This window comes from Balaenoptera borealis (genome assembly GCF_965194805.1).
Source record: "Balaenoptera borealis genome assembly, chromosome: 9".
Lineage (NCBI taxonomy): Eukaryota > Metazoa > Chordata > Mammalia > Artiodactyla > Balaenopteridae > Balaenoptera > Balaenoptera borealis.
This window is the reverse complement of record NC_138873.1, coordinates 13,812,701-13,832,080: the sequence shown is the minus strand read 5'-3', so window position 1 is coordinate 13,832,080 and position 19,380 is coordinate 13,812,701. Positions and strand designations below refer to the sequence as shown.

Below are 19,380 nucleotides of genomic sequence, written 5' to 3'. Positions count from 1 at the left end.
GGCCAAATGCACTCTATATACCTCTTTATAAAAATATATCCATTTTTGAAATTAGTGTTTATTGGATCAGGTAGCCTATAGTACAAAATGTGTACTTAAAAATACATGTAATAATTGACAAATCCCACAAGAATTTAGAAGTATGACAATATATTTTCATCCAGATTATGTTTTTCCAGAAATAAGATAGTCTTTTAATTTTCTATTTTTATAAATTCTGTCAAAAATATTGAAAAGTAAAGATAACTATTAAAATATGAGTCCCTTTTTTTGTTTTTCTTAAGCAAAAAGGTAAATATTTTATTTACTCAATTACATGGAAATAAACCTTAGCAAGAATATTATAGAGATAAGTTTTCATATGTGCTCAGTGAAATCTCTAAATTTTTTATAATATTCCACTATTCTCCTTTAGGTGTCTCTATTCTAATTTCCAATGAATTTAAAGTTAATGTAAATATATCAAAATTAAGAAAATGAGCAGAAACAACCTAATTTTTAGAGAATTAGGAAGGCAAAAAATTTATATGTGATCAACTTCATATTATGCTTTTTTTCAGATTTTCCTAGATCTACTCAGGAATATATTACAGACTTCATGAAGATGATTACTGCTTCACACTAAATCGTATTGTGATGACAATTAGGATGAATGCAAGTTACACAAGAGTTAATGCTAGAGTTTAATCAAAGATGGAGGAAACCAGATTCTTGAATGCAGTTTAGTGCATTTATTAAGTACGGGTGGCCACTGTTACTCCTACTTCCAATGGCTTCCCAATGCTCAGAGGATCCAGGCTAAGCTTGTTAAGCTTGCAGACAAAGACTCTTGAAATTTTAACTAATCTATGTCTCCTGAGAATCTCATGTAATTCTTTCCCATAGCGCACTTTCCACTATATTCATCCAGAATACCCACAATATGAATTGCCGTGATTCCTCTCTTTTTTTTTTTAACGTCTTTATTGGAGTATAATTGCTTTACAATGGTGTGTTAGTTTCTGCTGTATAACATAGTGAATCAGCTATACATATACATATATCCCCATATCTCCTCCCTCTTGCATCTCCCTCCCACCCTCCCTATCCCACCCCTCTACGTGGTCACAAAGCACTGAGCTGATCTCCCTGTGCTATGCAGCTGCTTCCCACTAGCTATCTATTTTACATTTGGTAGTGTATATATGTCTCTGCCGCTCTCTCACTTTGTTCCAGCTTACCCTTCCCCTTCCCTGTGTCCTCAAGTCCATTCTCTACATTTGGTGATGTTGTTCTTTCTACCTTATTACTCTTTCTCCAGTTGGTAAAATTATTTTCATACTGTCATACACAGTACCAAAGTCATCACTCCTCCATGAAGAAGAACATACTGTTATCATTGTACTGCTTACTATAAGGCTTACCATTCTGTTGTAATTGAATATTTGCATTTAGGTTGCCCCTAATTAGTTTTAAGTAGGGCCCTTCAGTGTAGAAACTGTTTTTTCTCATATTTACCTACCAATTTTCATAAAAAATTAAATATAAATAACATTTTAGAGGTATTAATGAAATAAAGAAATGACTTTTCAAAATCAACATCCCAAATAGAGCAAAAGACATTAAGAATTTTAGTAAGTAACTGAGTTATAGAATAGGTATTAGATAAAATTAATTGTACTGGAACAGAATATGGATTTCTGAAGAGCTTCCCCCCCGACTTACTACCTAAGTATAGCTTTCAAACATTGGAAAGCAGTCTATTTCTTTACCTGATATAAGTTTAACCCCAGTTAGATTTATATCTCAGCTGTAGCTGAGAGTTTGGAATCTTCCTCTGTATCAGTAGGAGAAGAGGAAAGAACAAGAAAAGGAGCCTCTTATCCCCAAAGCAGTTTGGAGATGGTGGAAAGGAGGGTACTTAGCAATTCAGCTGAGGAAATGACGAGAAGGAAATTGTTTTGTGTCTCAGGAACCGTGTGGAATTCCAAGATAAGAAAAACAGTTGCTAATTTGAGTATAAAAGCAGGAAACATGATATACTTATTTCCTTTTATGCAAACACAAGTATATGAGGGGTTGTGTGAAAATTATTTTTCTCCTGCTGAACCACAAAGACATAAAATCAAAGTGCTTCTTTTGGACATACTGGTTTTTCTTCTCGCTCTTCTCTTCCTTGTGGATATTATGGCTAATAACACAACAAGTTTAGGGAGTCCATGGCCAGAAAACTTTTGGGGTAAGATTTTCTTTAACTGTTTTTAATTTAAAATTAGGATGCAGAGAAATGTACTGCCTGAAAGTTATTGAAACATTGGAAGTCTCTGAGCCATTTTTTTTATGGTAAATTGATTACCTAAAGTTTTCATAGATTTATTACAAAAAATTTGTTCATATAAAATGTCCATAAAGTGGCCTATGAAGTCATTCAAGGAGAATCTGGGCAACACGTATAGATTATGGCTGGTGTTACAAAATAATAAGAAAATAATAGGAAATGCTAATTAGAAAACAGTAAGAATAAAACTGAGAAAAAATTTGTAAGTCATTGCTGTTTGGAAATTGATAATTGATTTGTTGGAAAATTAAGTTTTATTTGTCTTATGGTTATATAGATTATGTACCTTGTTTAATGAAACTGAGAATTTCTATAGAGATTATTTTAACTTACATTGTCAATGTTATATTCTTTAATTTCCAAAGTGAATCTAAATAATAAATCTGTACTGAAGGAGTGTGATGACATGATTAAATAAGAAATCATATGAAATTAGACGAAAAAACTGTAACAGAACAAGTGGAAATAACACCACAAATAACATTATAAAGAAAGCCTATCAAGGGGAAAAAAGGAACAATACAAAGTAGCTTTTGGCTGGGTTCAGACACAGCTTCTAGTCAGTTAGCAGCAGCAGGACGGAGCTGAGGTCAAAACCACGAGTCTTCCAAGGCTGGAGACACAGGGAGAAGGGCTGAGACATGAAATTGACACTGATGCTTGGGTTCAGGGAAATTTAAAAAATAAAGGGAGCAAGTTGAGTTAAATCCAGAAAAAAACTTTAAAGGAGATAATGGAGTTTATGAAGAGATCGATAGCCCTATTTATTGGCCCAGAACAAATGTTTCATCTCCACAGAGAACTATTTCAGACTTTCCGTTGTGATTCCAAGGTACGTTTTGGGAACTATCAGGTGAAAAATGAGCAGCGATGCTGCCTGCTCCTAACAACCTACCTGGTCGTCCCCATCACAGCAATCTGCATGGAAGGAATTAATTAATTCTTTTTTACCATCAACATTTATGTTTGTTTCATCTGAAAATGAGGGATATTAATAAACATCATAATGTAATTATTAAAAAATTAAGAAAAAGAAAGTAAATTATACTTGCATATTGTAGAGAATGGCTTTGGTAATAAGTTATTCTATGTAGAAACCAATAGACAATAAATCTTTGAATTGTGGGAGTCTTACTTATATAGGTTTCTTACAATACAGTTTGCTGTCCTCCTTTACAGAGAAAGTGAATGTGCTAAACACATGCTAAAAAATAGCTAGAGTGTGTTTGCCCTAAATTCATCATGGCAAAAATAAGTAACTAAATAGATTATTCAAAAGTAAAGTAATTCTTACTGCAAAAAATAATCTATAAAAGCCAAATCAATTTTTTTCAGGCCAAAGTTAATTTCAGGTTTACTTAAAGACTTAAGGAAAAAAAATCATTATCTACTGGTTAAAACATGGATAATAATCATAAAATAAACCTCAATTAAAAACAGAATGTTTAATTGGAGTCTATTTACCAATCCTGAAAATTTTTTTTAATATAGAAATCTTTTCATGTTTGGTAATTGCAATCATTGTTGCTTTTGTTGTGGTCATCCATGTACAATGCTTGGTGTCAGTCTATTTATCTCTTGTAAAAATAAAATACAGTGTGTGGGTGTGAAAAAAAAAAAATAAATGAGATAATTTAAAAAAAAAAAAAAAAAGAAATCTATGCTTAAGAAAGAATTCAAACTTATTGTTCCAAAGATAGTTCCTAGTGTTTCTTTATCTTACTTTGTGAATACAACAGAAAATAGATGGAAATAATGAAAACCAGGAAGGGGAGTGTTACCTTGATAAGCATTAACAAAGCCAAAGAAATATGTTGAGTAGATACAATGTTATAATGTTTGATGATATGGGGAAAATATGTAAAAGATCACATTAATTCCTCTGGGGTTCAAGAAAATATCAAGTGTAAAATGCAAAAATGTAAATGTGAATATATGAAATGTAAAAATTTCCTAAAACATAAATGTTGATCTTTTAAATTTTTATTTCCTTTTTGATTCTAAATTGATATCTACATCACTGTCTCTGCAAAAATATTATTTGAAAATCTTATAAAGTACAGTGCAATACATTGCCTATTGCTTCCAAAATCAATTGTCTGCTTGGCACTTTGAATTCAGAGAATAGAGAAAGAACAGTTTAGAGAAGCAAAACTTGTACATTTAACCATATGAATTTCCCAAACTTAGGCTGCATAAAAGTTGTTTTCCAAATATAATTTTCCTGATTTACTTTAATGAATGTTGAAAAATAAGATAATGATACCAGGTTATTACCAATAGTGATAGCTTGAATTTTTTTGGTGATCACCCATTAAAACTTATTAAATGTTGTGCAAACATTACAGTAATTAGTGCAAAGGTGGGCAATAAAGTTGGCCTGAGAGTGACAACACAGCTGAAGACCACCACCTTGCATTTCTCACTTTTGCTTTCTTTGATGCATTTCCCTTCCCTACAAACATCCCCCATGAAGGCAGCAGGAAACATAACCTGTGAAAGTTTGCTGCGCTCTGCTTTAATGAAATAGACAAGTGTTGTTAAACTTGGTTAGTTTTTTGGTATTCAGAGTCTTAAAGAAGACCGTTTGGTTATACTTCTTGCCTTACCACTTGTGTTTTTCCCTTTTGGCTAGCATTGTGAAAAATTGGGGAATTTATTGGTTTAAGAACTTGTATTTATTCACCTCATTTAATCCTCACCAAAACTATAATGTCTGTCCTCAAGAAGATTACACTCTTGGAGGAGATTATGTGTCCATAAATATGCAAATATATGCCTATACTGTCATGGAATAATACAAGATAATGTACATTAAAATGGCAATGATTGTTATGAGTTAGAAAGACAAATATGGCAGAAATGGTCCCTAAATCCTCCTTAGAAAAAAAAAATGAGGCTTTATCTGTTCCTATAAATCAGATGAGTTTCAAATAGGGAGACAATTGTAGGAAGAACATTGTAGTCATTCATTTTTCCTACATTAACTTATTAACTCATCCTTTCATCCGTTTATCTATCCAGTTCATTAGTTTACTCAGAAGCATTGACTGACCACTCCTTATATATTAGTCAATATGTCAGGTGTTAGTGAGATAAATAAGGCATAGTTGGAAATTTCAGGGAGTTCAGGAGAAGTGTTATCAGCAAATATGCAGAAGTAAAAACACACAAGCCGTATTTGTGGAGAAGTGTGAATGACTTGAGAAAGATTTGTGTAGTTTTGAAAGTCACTGTAAAAGTTTGACCTGATTTAACATAATTATTTTCAATTTACTTACTTCAAGTCTCCCCATTTTCCTCTTCCTTAGGACTTTTCTCTCAAGTTGGAAAGGGACAGTGGTGGTAGCTATACACTCTCAAGGTTATTGGAAGGAGAGGGCCATTGGTTCTTGATCAAGTTCTGGCCTCTGCTGACTACTGATGTGTATTTCTCATCTGCTTTAGGGGAATTGCCCTTTTTTCTTGCCTCCTCTGCTGAGGGCTCTTACCATAAAATTTGACTCGTATGGTCTGTGCAATATTTGCTAATGTCATAATTTTTCCTTTCTGGTCTACTGGCTCTTATTCAGGTACTTTTCCTTCTGTCTCAGTGGCACAGAACAATGTTGAATGCTCTCCCATAACCCTGGAGCTGTGGGAATTTGGACTGTATATCAGACCCCTAGACCTGGATACACTAATGTCCACACTTCCTCATTGCTCCTCTGCTTTTCAGGGACCCAGAGTTTCTCAGAGGGGATTGTCATCTTTCCCATCTGGATCCCTCTAAGAAGCTGGGAATGGATACCAATTTCTCTGTCACTCCCTAAATCAATATGTAGCTCATCACAGGCAGAGATGGAGTGATGGCCCCTTCTCCAGAACTCTTACTGATCACATAGTTTATAGCCCTTCTTCTCTCTCCAAAACATCTCCTCTTTACACTGCTTCTGAAAGTTTACTTGTTATGGATTGAATGTTTATGTCTCCTCCACCGTTCATATGTTGAAGCCTTAACCCCCAAAGCAGTGTTATCTGGAGGTAGGACCTTTGGGTGTAATTTGGGTTAAATTAGAGGGTGGGGACGCCATGATGGGGCTAATGGCCTTAAAAGAAGAGGAAGAGATGGTGCTCTTTCTCTCTCTGTCTGCGTGTATGCACTGAGGCAAGGACGTGGGCTCTCTCCAGAACCTGATCATGCTGGCACCTGGATCTTGGATTTCCTAGACCCCAGAACTGTGAGAAATAAACATCTGTTGTTTAAGCCACCCAGTCTATGGTATTTAAAGGGCAGCCCAAACTGACAAGGGCATGACTCGTAGACCATGGTTTATTTTTCCCAATACAGTTCATTATAGTAAAAAGGTATGTTCTTGAGTCCTTTAGGCTCTTAGCGTTTTGAAACTGCAACAAACAAACAAAAAAAACCAAAACACTTTTCTCTGTCTCACATTGTCTAGTGATTGCAGTAAAACAATTGGTTTTCAAGACTATCATCTATTCTATGTATTTAATAATCCTATTACCAATTCTAAACATTAACTTTTTCTTTATTCTGGGTATCCTTGATAACAGCCCTAATCCTCTACCAGATAATTGAGATGGAGGATTGTTAGTTGATTTGTTGGGCACTCAAGTGCAGTCAAGGGCAGAAAACCTTGGTTAATAGCTGAAAATTTTATTCCTTAACTTGTGGAAAAATATGTCACTTAGAGACCTACATCAGCAGATGGGAGTAGGTTGTTTCCAGAGAGGTTGAGGAGGGAGAAAGTTTTGCTGGGCACGCATCCCAATGATGTTCTTTATATTCCCTCTTCCCAAATAGTAAACAAATACTGACTATATTTCAAATTCATATCTTTAATTTCCACTTTAAAAACTCTTGGACATTTCATATTAACAGCCTTCTAATTACTTCCTTTATATCAGTTACCTAGGAAGTTTGAATAACAAATGCTTTTCTTTAAAACTGCTGTATCTCAGTTCCATAGAGAGAAGTTTGAAGATTCATCTCTCACTGAACTCCATGCTCAGAGATTACGATTCAGTAGGTATGGAGCAGAGCCTAGAAGAATGTATTTTTTGATAGGTTCCTGACTTTAGAACTTCTGCATCTATGTTAATGAGAGAAATTTGCCTATAGTAGTCTTTTCTTAGTCTTTTCTTAGCCTTGTCAGGTTTTGGTATCAGTGTTATGCAGGTTTCCTAAAACAGGATAGGAATTGTTTTCTATTATCTGGAAACATTTGTGTAAGAGTGGCATTGTTTATTGTTTAAATGTTTGAAAAAGTTCACCAGTGTAATTATCGGTAGTATTTTTAATAGGAAGGTTTCAAATGAAAAGTCAATTTGTTTAACAATATTGGACTACTCAGATATTCTACTGCTTCTTTGATTGCTTTAGGGCAGGAATCGTATTTTCTAGGAATTTGCCTGTTTGAAGTAATTTCTAAATGTGTTAACTTAAAGTTGTTCATGGTCTTCTCTCATATGTTTTTCTAAAATTTATTATGAAAGTGTTCAAATATACAGAAAAATTTGAAGAATTTTACAGGGAATATCCATATACCTACCGCCTGGATTCTACTATTAACATTTTTATAATATTCATTCTATCTACCAATCTATTAGTTTATATTTCCAAGTAAATTGCAGATATCCGTACACTTCCCCCTAATTAATTCAGCATGTATATTATTAACAGGAATTCAATATTTTTAAGTTTTTTTTTCTTTTTAAGGTCAAATGTACATACAATAAAATGTGTAAACTGATCAAAAATGAAGTGCACAGATCATAACTGAACATTTGCTGAATTTTGACAAATACATACACACCTGAGTAACCCAAACCCCGATCAAGATACAGAACATTATCTCCAACCGAAAAGTTCCCTAATGACACTTTCTAGTCAATCCCTGTCTACATCATCCCCAGAGGTAACCACTAATATGTATTTATTGAAAAAAAATCCGTGTATAAGTGGACCTGTGCAGTTCAAACCTGTGTTGTTCAAGGGTCAGCTGTGTTTCTATCTTTGTGAGGTCTACTTTTTTTCCTGTTTGCTATTACTCTTAGGGAATAGCTCTTTGGAAGCCCAACTCAGAGTCTAGAATATTTCCCAGAGTCTATCCTCCTTGGTATCACCTGAAATCCAGTCTTTGTTTTCTAAGCCTACTGAGATCGCACAGAGTTCTACTCAGTTTTTTTGCCTCTTTTGCCTCGCTTTACAGATTACTGTACAAGAGATTTTCTTTTCTCTTAGAATTTGCTCCCTCAAGTCAGCAGTTTGGGTAGGTCTCTGATGGCTTCAACCAGATTTAAAAAAATATTTTTGATCTGTATTTTATGATTGGTCCCAGTGGTTTGATACATGTTAGTTTATCACACACAGAAAGTGATGGTCTACCCTGTTCCTTCTGAACATAATTTAACTTACCTTCTACTCTAACAATACTGTTGACTAATTATATTCAGAGTATGACTTATGCCTTGTGACTTTGGTCAAAACTACTTCCAGATCTCCCAGATTTTTCCTTACTTGTCCTACAATTGAGTCTAGTTTCCAGTAAGCCAGAAAGAAAAAAGAAAATCAAGGGTGGCAGTTAGGCATCAGAAGTGGGACAGGATAAAATTTACATAGGGTGGTCAGGGTAAGCCTCAATGAGAAGGTGACATGTGAGCAAAGACCTGAAGTCACCCTTGTAGATGGCTGATAAAAGAGTTTCAGGAATAGGTTACCGCAAGCACGAGGCCCTAAATTGGGAGCACAGCTGATGTGTTTAAGGAATGGCAAACAGGGCAGTGTGGTTGGAGCTGAATGAGCCAGGGGAAGAGTAGTGATGAGCACAGATAATTGAGAACAGATCAAATTGGAGCTTCAAGGCCATTTGGGAGAGTTTACATTTACTCTGGGAGAAATGAAGGGTTTAGAACAGAAGAGTGATGTGATTTGACTAATACTTTCAAAGGTTCACTCTGGCTACTGTATTGAGAATTGAGCAAGGAGAGAAGCAGGAACCAGAGAGAAGGCTATAGTAAGAGTCCAGGTCACAGATGATGCTGACTTGGATCAGGGGGTAGCAGAGTAGATAATGAGAAGTTGAATTGTGGATATATTCTGAAAACAGACCCAATAGGATTTTCCGGGAGATGAGATACACATAGGAAATACTTACTCTTTGTTTAAAGGATTGTAATTAAAAGTTTTCTGAACCTTAAATATAATTCTTCCTAAAAACGATTTTTGCGAAAGTCTTATTGTCTGAACCATCCTCCTATATACTCTAGGGTACCAAGAACAGCATAGCCTACTTCAGTAATAGCTAAGCTTAATGATTCTTGCAATTGGAAAAGATTTTGTGACTGTTCTGTTGTCAAAGATAAAATCACTTTTCAGATATCAGAACGATTCAACTCAAGGCCACTAGATGGTGACCTCTACTAAATTTTGACACTAATGGACAGAATTCTAGGTATGGGTAAGATTTATTGAAAACCAGGTTCAATATTAGAATCTTAGAATTGGAAGGGACTATAGTGACCATTATCATTAGGCCAGGAAGGGTCAAATGACTTGGGAAAGTTATATAACCATTAGTAATAATAGCTGTCATTTATTGAGGACTTAGGTGCCAGCCCCTTGGTAGTTGTACAGACACAGGTTACAAAATAGGATAACAACACTTAATTTATATGCTATGCCCTGCTAATGTTAGAGTTTGTTCCTTTTTTCCTTTAAAGGGAGATCTACCTTTTCTAAGGCAATCATTTGGTCTTTTTAGTTGCATTTTATTGTAATTACATGAAGTAAAATTATTTCCCCTTGATTCTACATTTTAAAAGTTTCTATTTTCTTTTTTTTCTTGAAATGAACCTTATGTACTTTTCTCTATAGATTAACATTTTGGAATATTTTATTTGTCAGAAGAGACTGTGGTAGAGAGACTCAAAGGGCATGTACACTGAGACCATGTATAGGAACACTGTAAACTTTAAATCAAAATGGTCAAAATAAAGTAAATATGTCTCTTTAATCTTATCTATTATACCTGCTTATATCCTGAGATATTTAGAATCTTCCATCAGACCCTAGTGGTTACATTGGTTTATACACAAAAGCAAGGACATGTACTTTTCAAACTTGAGTATTTGTCTTTTCATTTTATGTCATACCTGAGTGAAAGCCCCCCTGACCAGTGCTAGTTGTCAATATTCAATTATTAAAATAAATTGTGTTAGTTCTACAACATAAACCTTAGACTCTGTTTCAACATCAATAAAATTAGGAGACTGTGGGACTTCCCTGGCGGTCCAGTGGTTAAGACCCCACACTTCCACTGCAGGGGGCACGGGTTCGATCCCTGGTCGGGGAACTAATATCCTGCCCACCATTCAGTGCAGCCAAAAAAACAGTAAGAAATAAAAAATAAAATTAGGAGTGTGAGCTGAAACATTTTTAAGAGTTTGTTTTAATTGAAACCTTGTATCTCTGATTCTATATCTGAAGTTGTTGATACTTAAAATTCTCCAGTGGAGGCTGTTGATTTAGGGAAGTATAACTGTAGAGTACATAATACTGCCTTACCATATTTTCCCCAAGTATCTCTGTCTGTAACAGGTTACTAAATCTGGTATTAAATTGATACAATTTTTATGCATTTTCACTTTCATTTTAGATTAATATTTTCTTAGAACACACCAAAGAAATAAAGCATTTCCCTAATTGGGTCGTTTGACAGTTAAGTGATATAGTACACTTAAAATAGTGTCCGAGACCTATAAATTAAATTAATCAAATTAGAAATGGATATTACTGTTTACCACAATAATAAAATAAAAATAGGTTTGCATTTTATAAACTATATTCCTCCAAACATCAAAATTTTCTTAATCACAGTTTTAGTGAATGAAACCTTTCTGGCTTAGAATAATAAAAGTTCAAATTTAAAAGGAGCTTACAGTTTACCAATGAAGTGTCTACCTAATGCATTATTTTCCTACTCAAGGGCATAATAACATTAAGATGGATCATAATATATCTTTAATTCATCTATTCTAAATAGGAAGACAGAAAATCTGAGTGAGTTTATTCATATTCTTTGATTAAAGTTTCTCACGGTAATCAACTCATGGATTCTCTGGAGTATAAACTAATGAATAAACTCTTTCAGGGGCAACTGATGATAATGTACAGTAATAAATTATTCAAATATGTGCAATATGCCACACAAAAACAAAGATTGCCAAAAACTCACTGAAATAAGGTAAAATTAGGTATTTTTCTTTACCAAAGAACCAAATTTAGCAAAATGCCTGGACTCATGTACTTATTTGGAAAGAAGACAAAAGGACTGGGTTTTATGAAGTATTTGAGCAGTTCATGATTTTTATTTAGCTCTTTTCTAAGAGCAACTAAAACATTTTTTTCAGTGAAATCCAGAATTTAGGTAGCCATTATAAGCAACACAAAACTTAAAGGAACTTTATAATGATTAAACTAATAATTAAAATTTGATCCAGCAAATCTATTCTCTGATAAACTATTATGGCATAAAATGGCAAAGACAAGTAAGTATAATAAAGTAAGCAGATGCTAAAATTTCTAAAACATAATTTAATCTGATTATTAAATTACTGCTAGAAAATAACATCATCATTTACATCATGGGAGCAAGAGTATCTAAGCCTCAGTTTATCACCACTACCCCCCTCAATGTCTTATTTCTAGGACATTAGGTGGTATGATACTTTGGAATAATTTTTACATTCTTTTCACTTTGGGTCTCTCATGACCAGGTTCTTTCCTATTCTTACTACAACTTCCCAGATTAAACCATTATTACTGCATGTTGGAACCATTGCTTCACTATCCTCCCTGTTTCTCTGCTTTCAGTCTACCACAGATATCACTACCTGCTCCATCTTCATCCTTCCTAATGGGTAATTTTGCTCAAGCCTCTTCTTTGCCCACAGTGGAGAGGTTGAACTTCTTGGAGAAGTACTCATGGTCTTCCATCATCTGACCCCCAACTTATTGCAGGTAAAGTGGCCAATGACCCACTCACTGCCACATCTAAAGGACATTTTTCTTATTTTAAGTCTTCTAGAATGTTAACTCTACTAGGGCTGAGACTTTATTTTCTTCCCTGCTCTCTCTGCACTTAGCAGTACTTGGTGTCTAGTGGGTGCTTTATGTGCTAACAAATGAATAGTAAATATCTCTGCGGCATCTGGTTGCTAATGATACTACCTAAAATTCTCTCCTCACTTTGATTCAGTGCTAGTAATCTCTCTTGTCTCCATGGACCACCCTAATTAGCCCTTCTTTGTTTCCCTGGTGTTGACTTCCACCACCGGTTAAATTCTGGTTTTCCTGGAAGTTTGTTCTTAACTCGCTTCTATAAGCATATTCCTTTCCTTTAGTAGAAATGCTTTCCATGGATGGTTGAACTCTTGTAGCATGAAGATTCCCAGTTTTGCTTCTCTTTAACTCCATATTTATTTAACCCTGAATTCCAAATATATATCCCAGGGACACACAAATTCAACATCTTTCTAATATCAGCTTCAGCCCCAGTTCTACATTCTCACATTTCTTCCACGTTTGGATGAATGATACTAGTATCAACCTATCCACCCTCACCTGCCCACGCCAGAACCTGAGAGTCATTCTAGATTCATCCTTTCCTCAGTGTAGCAAAGTGTGGTTTTTTTACTGGTTGACTTGTGTGTGTGTGTGTGTGTGTGTGTGTGCGTGTATGTGTGTGTTTGGTTGGTTTTTACTGGTTGATTTTTATTTTTAGAAGATGAAGGTGGGGAGGGATTGTATGTCCTTTGTTTTAAATTTTCTTTTGTTTTGAAGGATCCCCAAGTTTCCCCTCAATCTTGCCTCCTTTCTCCTTCATTGTGTGGCTCCCCAAAAGCACCTATCCTTTTCTTTCTTTCTTTTTTTAAACAGCTTTATTGAGATATATTTCACAGGCTATGTAATTCACCCACTTAAAGTATACAATTAAATGATTTTTTTTATAGTTACAGAGTTGTGTGACTGCCACCACAATCTGATTTAAGAACATTTTATCCTTCAAAAAGAAACCTGTCCCCATTAGAGGTCCCTCCCATTCCCTTCCATCTCACCCCCTTGCCCTAGACCATCACTAAGCTACTCTCCGTCTATATAGTTTGTGTGTTCTGGACATTTCATGTAAGTAGAATATAAAATATGTGATCTTTTGTGCTTGGATTCTTTTCTTCCCTACAGGAAGGTTACTTTCCAAGACTGCCTCTTCCCATACCTATATTCACTTGTAAGTCTGTTTCCTATAGTCAGCGTGCTCATGGACCAGTCCACCTTTTCATTATTTTTACAGTATTTCCAGAATTGCCCTTCTTCTCCATGATAGCTTATGGTAGAAGTATGGGAGATAATTTACTGGTTTCTGTTTTCCATCATTTATTTTTAATTTACTGGTTTCTATTTTCCATTGCTTATTTTATTTTTTAAATTAATTAATTAATTAACTTTTAAATTTTTGGCTGCATTGGGTCTTCATTGCTGCCCACGGACTTTCTCTAATTGTGGAGAGCGTGGGCTACTCTTCTTGTGGTGCGCAGGCTTCTCATTTTTTTTTTTTTTAACCAATTAAGATTTTTTTTAAATTTATTTATTTATTATTTATGGCTGTGTTGGGTCTTCGTTTCTGTGCAAGGGTTTTCTCTAGTTGCGGCAAGTGGGGGCCACTCTTCATCGCGGTGCGCGGGCCTCTCATTATCGCGGCCTCTCTTGTTGCGGAGCACAGGCTCCAGACGCGCAGGCTCAGTAATTGTGGCTCACGGGCCTAGTTGCTCCGCGGCATATGGGATCTTCCCAGACCAGGGCTCGAACCCGTGTTCCCTGCACCGGCAGGCGGACTCCCAACCACTGCGCCACCAGGGAAGCCCCGGGCTTCTCATTTTGGTAGCTTCTCTTGTTGCGGAGCACAGGCTCTTGGTGCACAGGCTTCAGTAGTTGTGGCTCGCAGGCCCTAGAATGCAGGCTCAGTAGTTGTGGCGCACAGGCTTAGTTGCTCCGAGGCATGTGGGATCTTCCCAGACCAGGGCTCGAAACTGTGTCCGCTGCATTGGCAGGCAGATTCTTAACCACTGTGCCACCAGGGAAGTCCCCCACTGTTTATTTTTTAGGTAAATTGAAGTTTGAATTTTTTTTCCATCTTCTAATTATGCTGAAGGCATGGTTTTGTATAATTTTATTTGGTCATCTTGTTTTTCTCTATTGTTTTTTAGAAGAAATTTTGGAAAATTCTGATTTACATGGTTTCACTGCCTTGGCAGCCCAGATTTTCTATAATTCCTTTTTTAGGTTCCAAATCTTGGGGCACTGATAAGTACAAGTTAATGTGGAATTTTACTGTATTATCAATAAGGCTAATTTTAGGTTCTGACTGTATTTATTGCTTTTTCCAGAGCAAGCCTAACTCTATGAAATCCCAGTCTCAAGAGATTGCACTTTAAGGCTATGACTCAATATTATTTTGATGAGAGACATTTTTGAAGAACAATACTGGGTCTAGAAGATCTGTCATAAATCATCTTGTATTTCAGAAGTCATCTTCTTAGTATAAAGAATTTATTGCTTAGATTTGACTTAAATAGTTGTTCTGGAGGATTTTGATATAAGCATTTGTGATAATTGTGAAAATAGGACATAACAAATATAGTCTTACCACGGGAGATAAATGTGACAATATAAGGTGGAAAGACACTAAAATATATCCAAAAATTAAGGAGCAATGATTATTCTTTTGTATTTGTTAATATTGGTTTGTTTTGTTATTTCTGCATCATAGATTTTGTGTATACCATCATAGATTGGAACGATAAACTGGAGAGAACTTTGGCAATCATAAAATCTAACCCCTTCATTTGAAGAAAGTAATAAAATAAGTGAGTCTAAATAAATTTTATAAAAATCACACAGTATGTTAGGAATAGAGCTGAGTTTGGCACCCTAAATCAGTCATCTTTTGCTGTGTAACAATCCACCCCAAAACATAGTGACTTAAAACAACCATTTACTTAGCTCACAATTCTGTGGGCTGGCAACTTGGGCTGGGGTCAGCTTGATGGATTTTCTGCTGGTCTTCTTTCATGGACCACACTCAGTTTTTGGGTTGACTGTATTTAAAATTCAATGCATACTGAGTTTTCCAAACAGAAATTTTAAAATTATATCCAGGTATCAGGAAAAATATGTTGAAATGCACAGAATTTGAGAGAGAAAGACAGGCTTTGGGATAGTGGGAAAATCAACATGGCTTGTGAGTTAGATCATGGGGTAGAGGGTCGATAAGTGTGGTGGGTGATAAGGCCAGAAGTGTCTTCTAATATCCAGCATGTCTTTCGATTCAATGCAGGGTCTCTGCTACCCAGTTTTATTCAAGAATATGTTTTTAGTTCACAAGAAGAAGCGATAAGGTAGAATTTCCATTTGGGAATGGCATGTTTCCTTCCTAGCAACCGGAAATCTGGACAAATACAAGTTCTGTGAGTTGGAGGATACTGGCATTATAGCAGAGATTCCCTGGGGAATCAGGGGACAGGAATTTCATATCACAAGGGCATGATAACAGCATGAACCAGGTTGGGAACCAAGAAAGAGCACAGTAGTCTGCATAGGTCATGTCATCAATGAGTCAAAGATATAGGTGACAGTCCAGGAGTTCTGGAAATATGACATAAATCAGTCAGCCCCCCAGGTGGTTCTAGCCCAGCACTTCCTGTCTCAGAATGAGAACAGGAAGTGAGGCATCATGCAGCCTGCAGGTGGAAGACATTGGTGGGGATGATGAAAGCAGACAGAGGAAAAGGCAAAGTCAATGTGACTATGAAATTTTTTATCAACTTTTGGCACATTAGTTGCTACTGTAACTCTAAAGGAAATAACCTCTGGACTATATTTGCAACTCTATAAAATTTATGAGCTAAAGAACAGGCTTTTTAAAAAAATGAGACTTTTTAATTACTAATTTCTTAAAGATAATAAAATAGCATAAGCAATGTGGAACGCTACAGTTAAAAAATCTCATTTTGTATCCTTTATTCTTTTGCTTTGATAAACGGAAGCATATCAGCTTCATTTATTCATATCCACCTAGCACCATCTTCTATTTCCCAAATCCAAAAAAATCTAAGTTAATCATGTAATCCATAGTAACCATTTGTATTTTGCCTGTGTATTTAGTCGGACACCTGTTTACAAAGCAAATTGCCTCTTTGTTTTCTTTGTTTCAGAGGGTGTTATAATGTCCTTCACAGTGTCCATGGCAACTGTACTTGTAATTGGAGGATTTATTTGGGCTTTGTTTGTTTGTTTGTCTCGAAGAAGAGCCAGTGCCCCCATCTCACAGTGGAGTTCAAGCCGGAGATCTAGATCTTCTTACACCCATGGCCTCAACAGAACTGGATTTTACCGCCACAGTGGCTGCGAACGTCGAAGCAACCTCAGCCTGGCGAGCCTCACTTTCCAGCGCCAAGCTTCCCTGGAACAAGCCAATTCCTTTCCAAGAAAATCAAGCTTCAGGGGCTCAACTTTCCATCCGTTTCTGCAAAGTCCACCACTTCCCGTGGAAACTGAGAGTCAGCTGGTGACTTTCCCTTCATCCAATACCTCCTCCACCATCAACACTTCCCACAGTCTGGGCCGTCCTGATTTCCACTGGTCCAATCACGGTCTTCGGATTGGCCTTTCAACACCAGCCCCACCTGCCTATGAGTCAATCATAAAGGCTTTCCCGGATTCCTGAGTAGGGTGCTTTTGTTTCTGTTTCTCTCTTTTCTTGTCTTTTATTGAAAGGAAATGACAAATAGGCTAAACAGAATTTTGAGGACATGGCCCAAATGCCTAATGAGTTTCTAACCTGAAACGAGCACACACAAGTTGGACATTACAATGTAAAACACATTTTCTTTGAACACATCTTTTTTCTTTGTCTCACAAAAGAATAATATTTTTCCAAATAGTTGTATATTTATGTATTTTGTATTCGATGTGAGAATTATTAAAGATAGTGATTCTTATCTAAGAATCAGCTGGATACAGTATATATATTTTAGACTAAAATAAAAACTTTAGATATTTGTGGTTTACAATCCCTTTTTGCTGTCCAATGTGACTATAAAGGGGAAAAAATCACTTAAAAGTGTAATAACTTTTTTAAAAAAAATTTCTATCCTAAGGAATTTTAATTTAATTTTCTTTAGAAAGACAAGTGAACCACATTACCATCTTGGATTTTTAATGGATTATATGGACACAAAATGACAGAACATAGGAGATTCTAAAGTTCCTTGATTCCACTCATTTATGAGAAGTGAGGGAATCAAGCAAAGGAAGCTGAACTCAGTGGGTGTTGCATAATACTATGATAATTCTGACACTTATTTTTCCCCCAGACTCCTTTTGTGCTTTCCCCAAGAATAGTTGTCCACATCACTGAGGCAAAATCCTTGTTTTTACTCACACGGTGATTTAACATTTCTTTACTGTTGTGGTTATATTGTTATAAAAACAACAACAGCAAATCCAATTCATTTGATCTAAAAACAAACTTTAACACTGAGCTTACATTTTTTTTTTAAGGAATAAATTTTATTTCTTACATTTAAAGCTAGCAACTGGGAAAGCACGTTATCTAGGGATCTTCTGCAACTTCACAGACAAATAAGGAAGCGTTAGTGGGGAGAAAGTCTTTCAGCCAAATAGGTGTTACAACCATGAAGAATCCTCCTTCCTGGATGGACTCATTGGTCATCATCTTTTATTTGCTTCTCTATGAATTTCAACTTCAGCTTCTGTGAAGAGTCTTTGCACAAAAGTTAAACTATGTCAAATGGTCCTTGGTGCAGATAGTTATTTAAGGAGTCCACCTCCACAGGTAGCCACCCTCCTAAAGGAAGAGACCTTCAGTGGCCAGATGCCTGTGGCTGCCCTTTTTCATTTAAGGACACGAGTTCACAGGATTATTACTCAAAAGACCTGTGGTTTGTTTCTGATATAATGAATATTTAGCTTATGTTGCTGTTTGTTTCTTTGAACATTGGAATTTTCCGTGAAGAAAAATGTACTCTCATTTTAGTTTCTGCAATGCAGCTGTCCCAGCTAATAGTGTCTGAATATGGCTCAAGAATGGAATAATTTTTACTTAATAAAAGATTCTGTATAGCATTTTCTTTCTTGTTTTTCATTTAGCTTACATTTTCCATTGTTCTTCAAGGACAATTATGCTAAAAGATGTCTATAGTAAATGTCTATAAATAGATGCTCTCTAATGCAATATACCTGAAAGAAGAAAGAAAGAAGGAGGGAAGGAAGGAAGGGCGGAAGGAAGGAAGAAAAGAAAAAAAAGCTCGCAGGATAACGGATTTGTTGTAAGTTGTTTTTGGACAAACTTGGCAGTTACCATATAGCCACGTAAGGTTTTAAGAGATCATTAATTTAGTAACAAGTCTATCTTTTGCTTGTGAGTCATCCTTAATGTTTAACATGAGAAGTAAGCAAAGTGTATGGTTTTTGTCTAGAATTTATGTTGGGAGTAAAAACTGCTTTATGTCTCTCAAATGAGGAAAATGAGAGCAGAAATCCCCTGGATATTTAACCATCTGGCAGAATTATTGCCTCCTCTCTCCCCAAGTTATGAAACAATCAAAATGGGTATCTTGTAAAAATTGTGCAATGTATGAAATGTGAAATTAAAGCAAAAATTGGAGACATTTTTTAGTTGTATTTGTTTTATTTGAAATATTTAGTTGATTACAGAATAAAATTAAACTGGTGTCAATTTTGATTCAGAGTTTATTTATTGAATAGCCTGTGACTATTTCCTATTTATTTGGTATTTTAACTCAGTTAAGACCATTCTCTATAAACTATTCCAGAGACACAAACCTTACTTTTTCTAATAACGTATAACAGAAAAAGGGTAACATCACAAATAAAAGAAACAGAATTTTCAATGTATTAATACAGATGTAAAAATTATTTGTTAAAAGCATTAGATTCTTACCTCGCTAGATAAACAATT

At 35.5% G+C, this 19,380-nt stretch overlaps 1 protein-coding gene across 2 annotated transcripts; it reads left to right on the top strand.

Moving 5' to 3' along the window:
- The first annotated feature begins 2,089 nt into the window (after positions 1 to 2,089).
- Positions 2,090 to 19,137, top strand: MYCT1 (MYC target 1). Of its 2 annotated transcripts, XR_014248594.1 has the most exons (3): positions 2,090 to 2,218; positions 15,148 to 15,244; positions 16,592 to 16,698. XR_014248594.1 is itself a non-coding variant. In XM_082405771.1 (2 exons), the coding sequence occupies exons 1-2, from the start codon at positions 2,167 to 2,169 to the stop codon at positions 17,101 to 17,103; spliced, it is 564 nt and encodes a 187-aa protein (XP_082261897.1). In that variant the 5' UTR covers positions 2,152 to 2,166; the 3' UTR covers positions 17,104 to 19,137. The 2 variants fall into 2 exon arrangements, 1 of the variants encoding a protein (XP_082261897.1); XM_082405771.1 differs by lacking the exon at positions 15,148 to 15,244 and having other exon boundaries at positions 2,152 to 2,218; positions 16,592 to 19,137.
- The last annotated feature ends 243 nt before the right edge of the window (positions 19,138 to 19,380 follow it).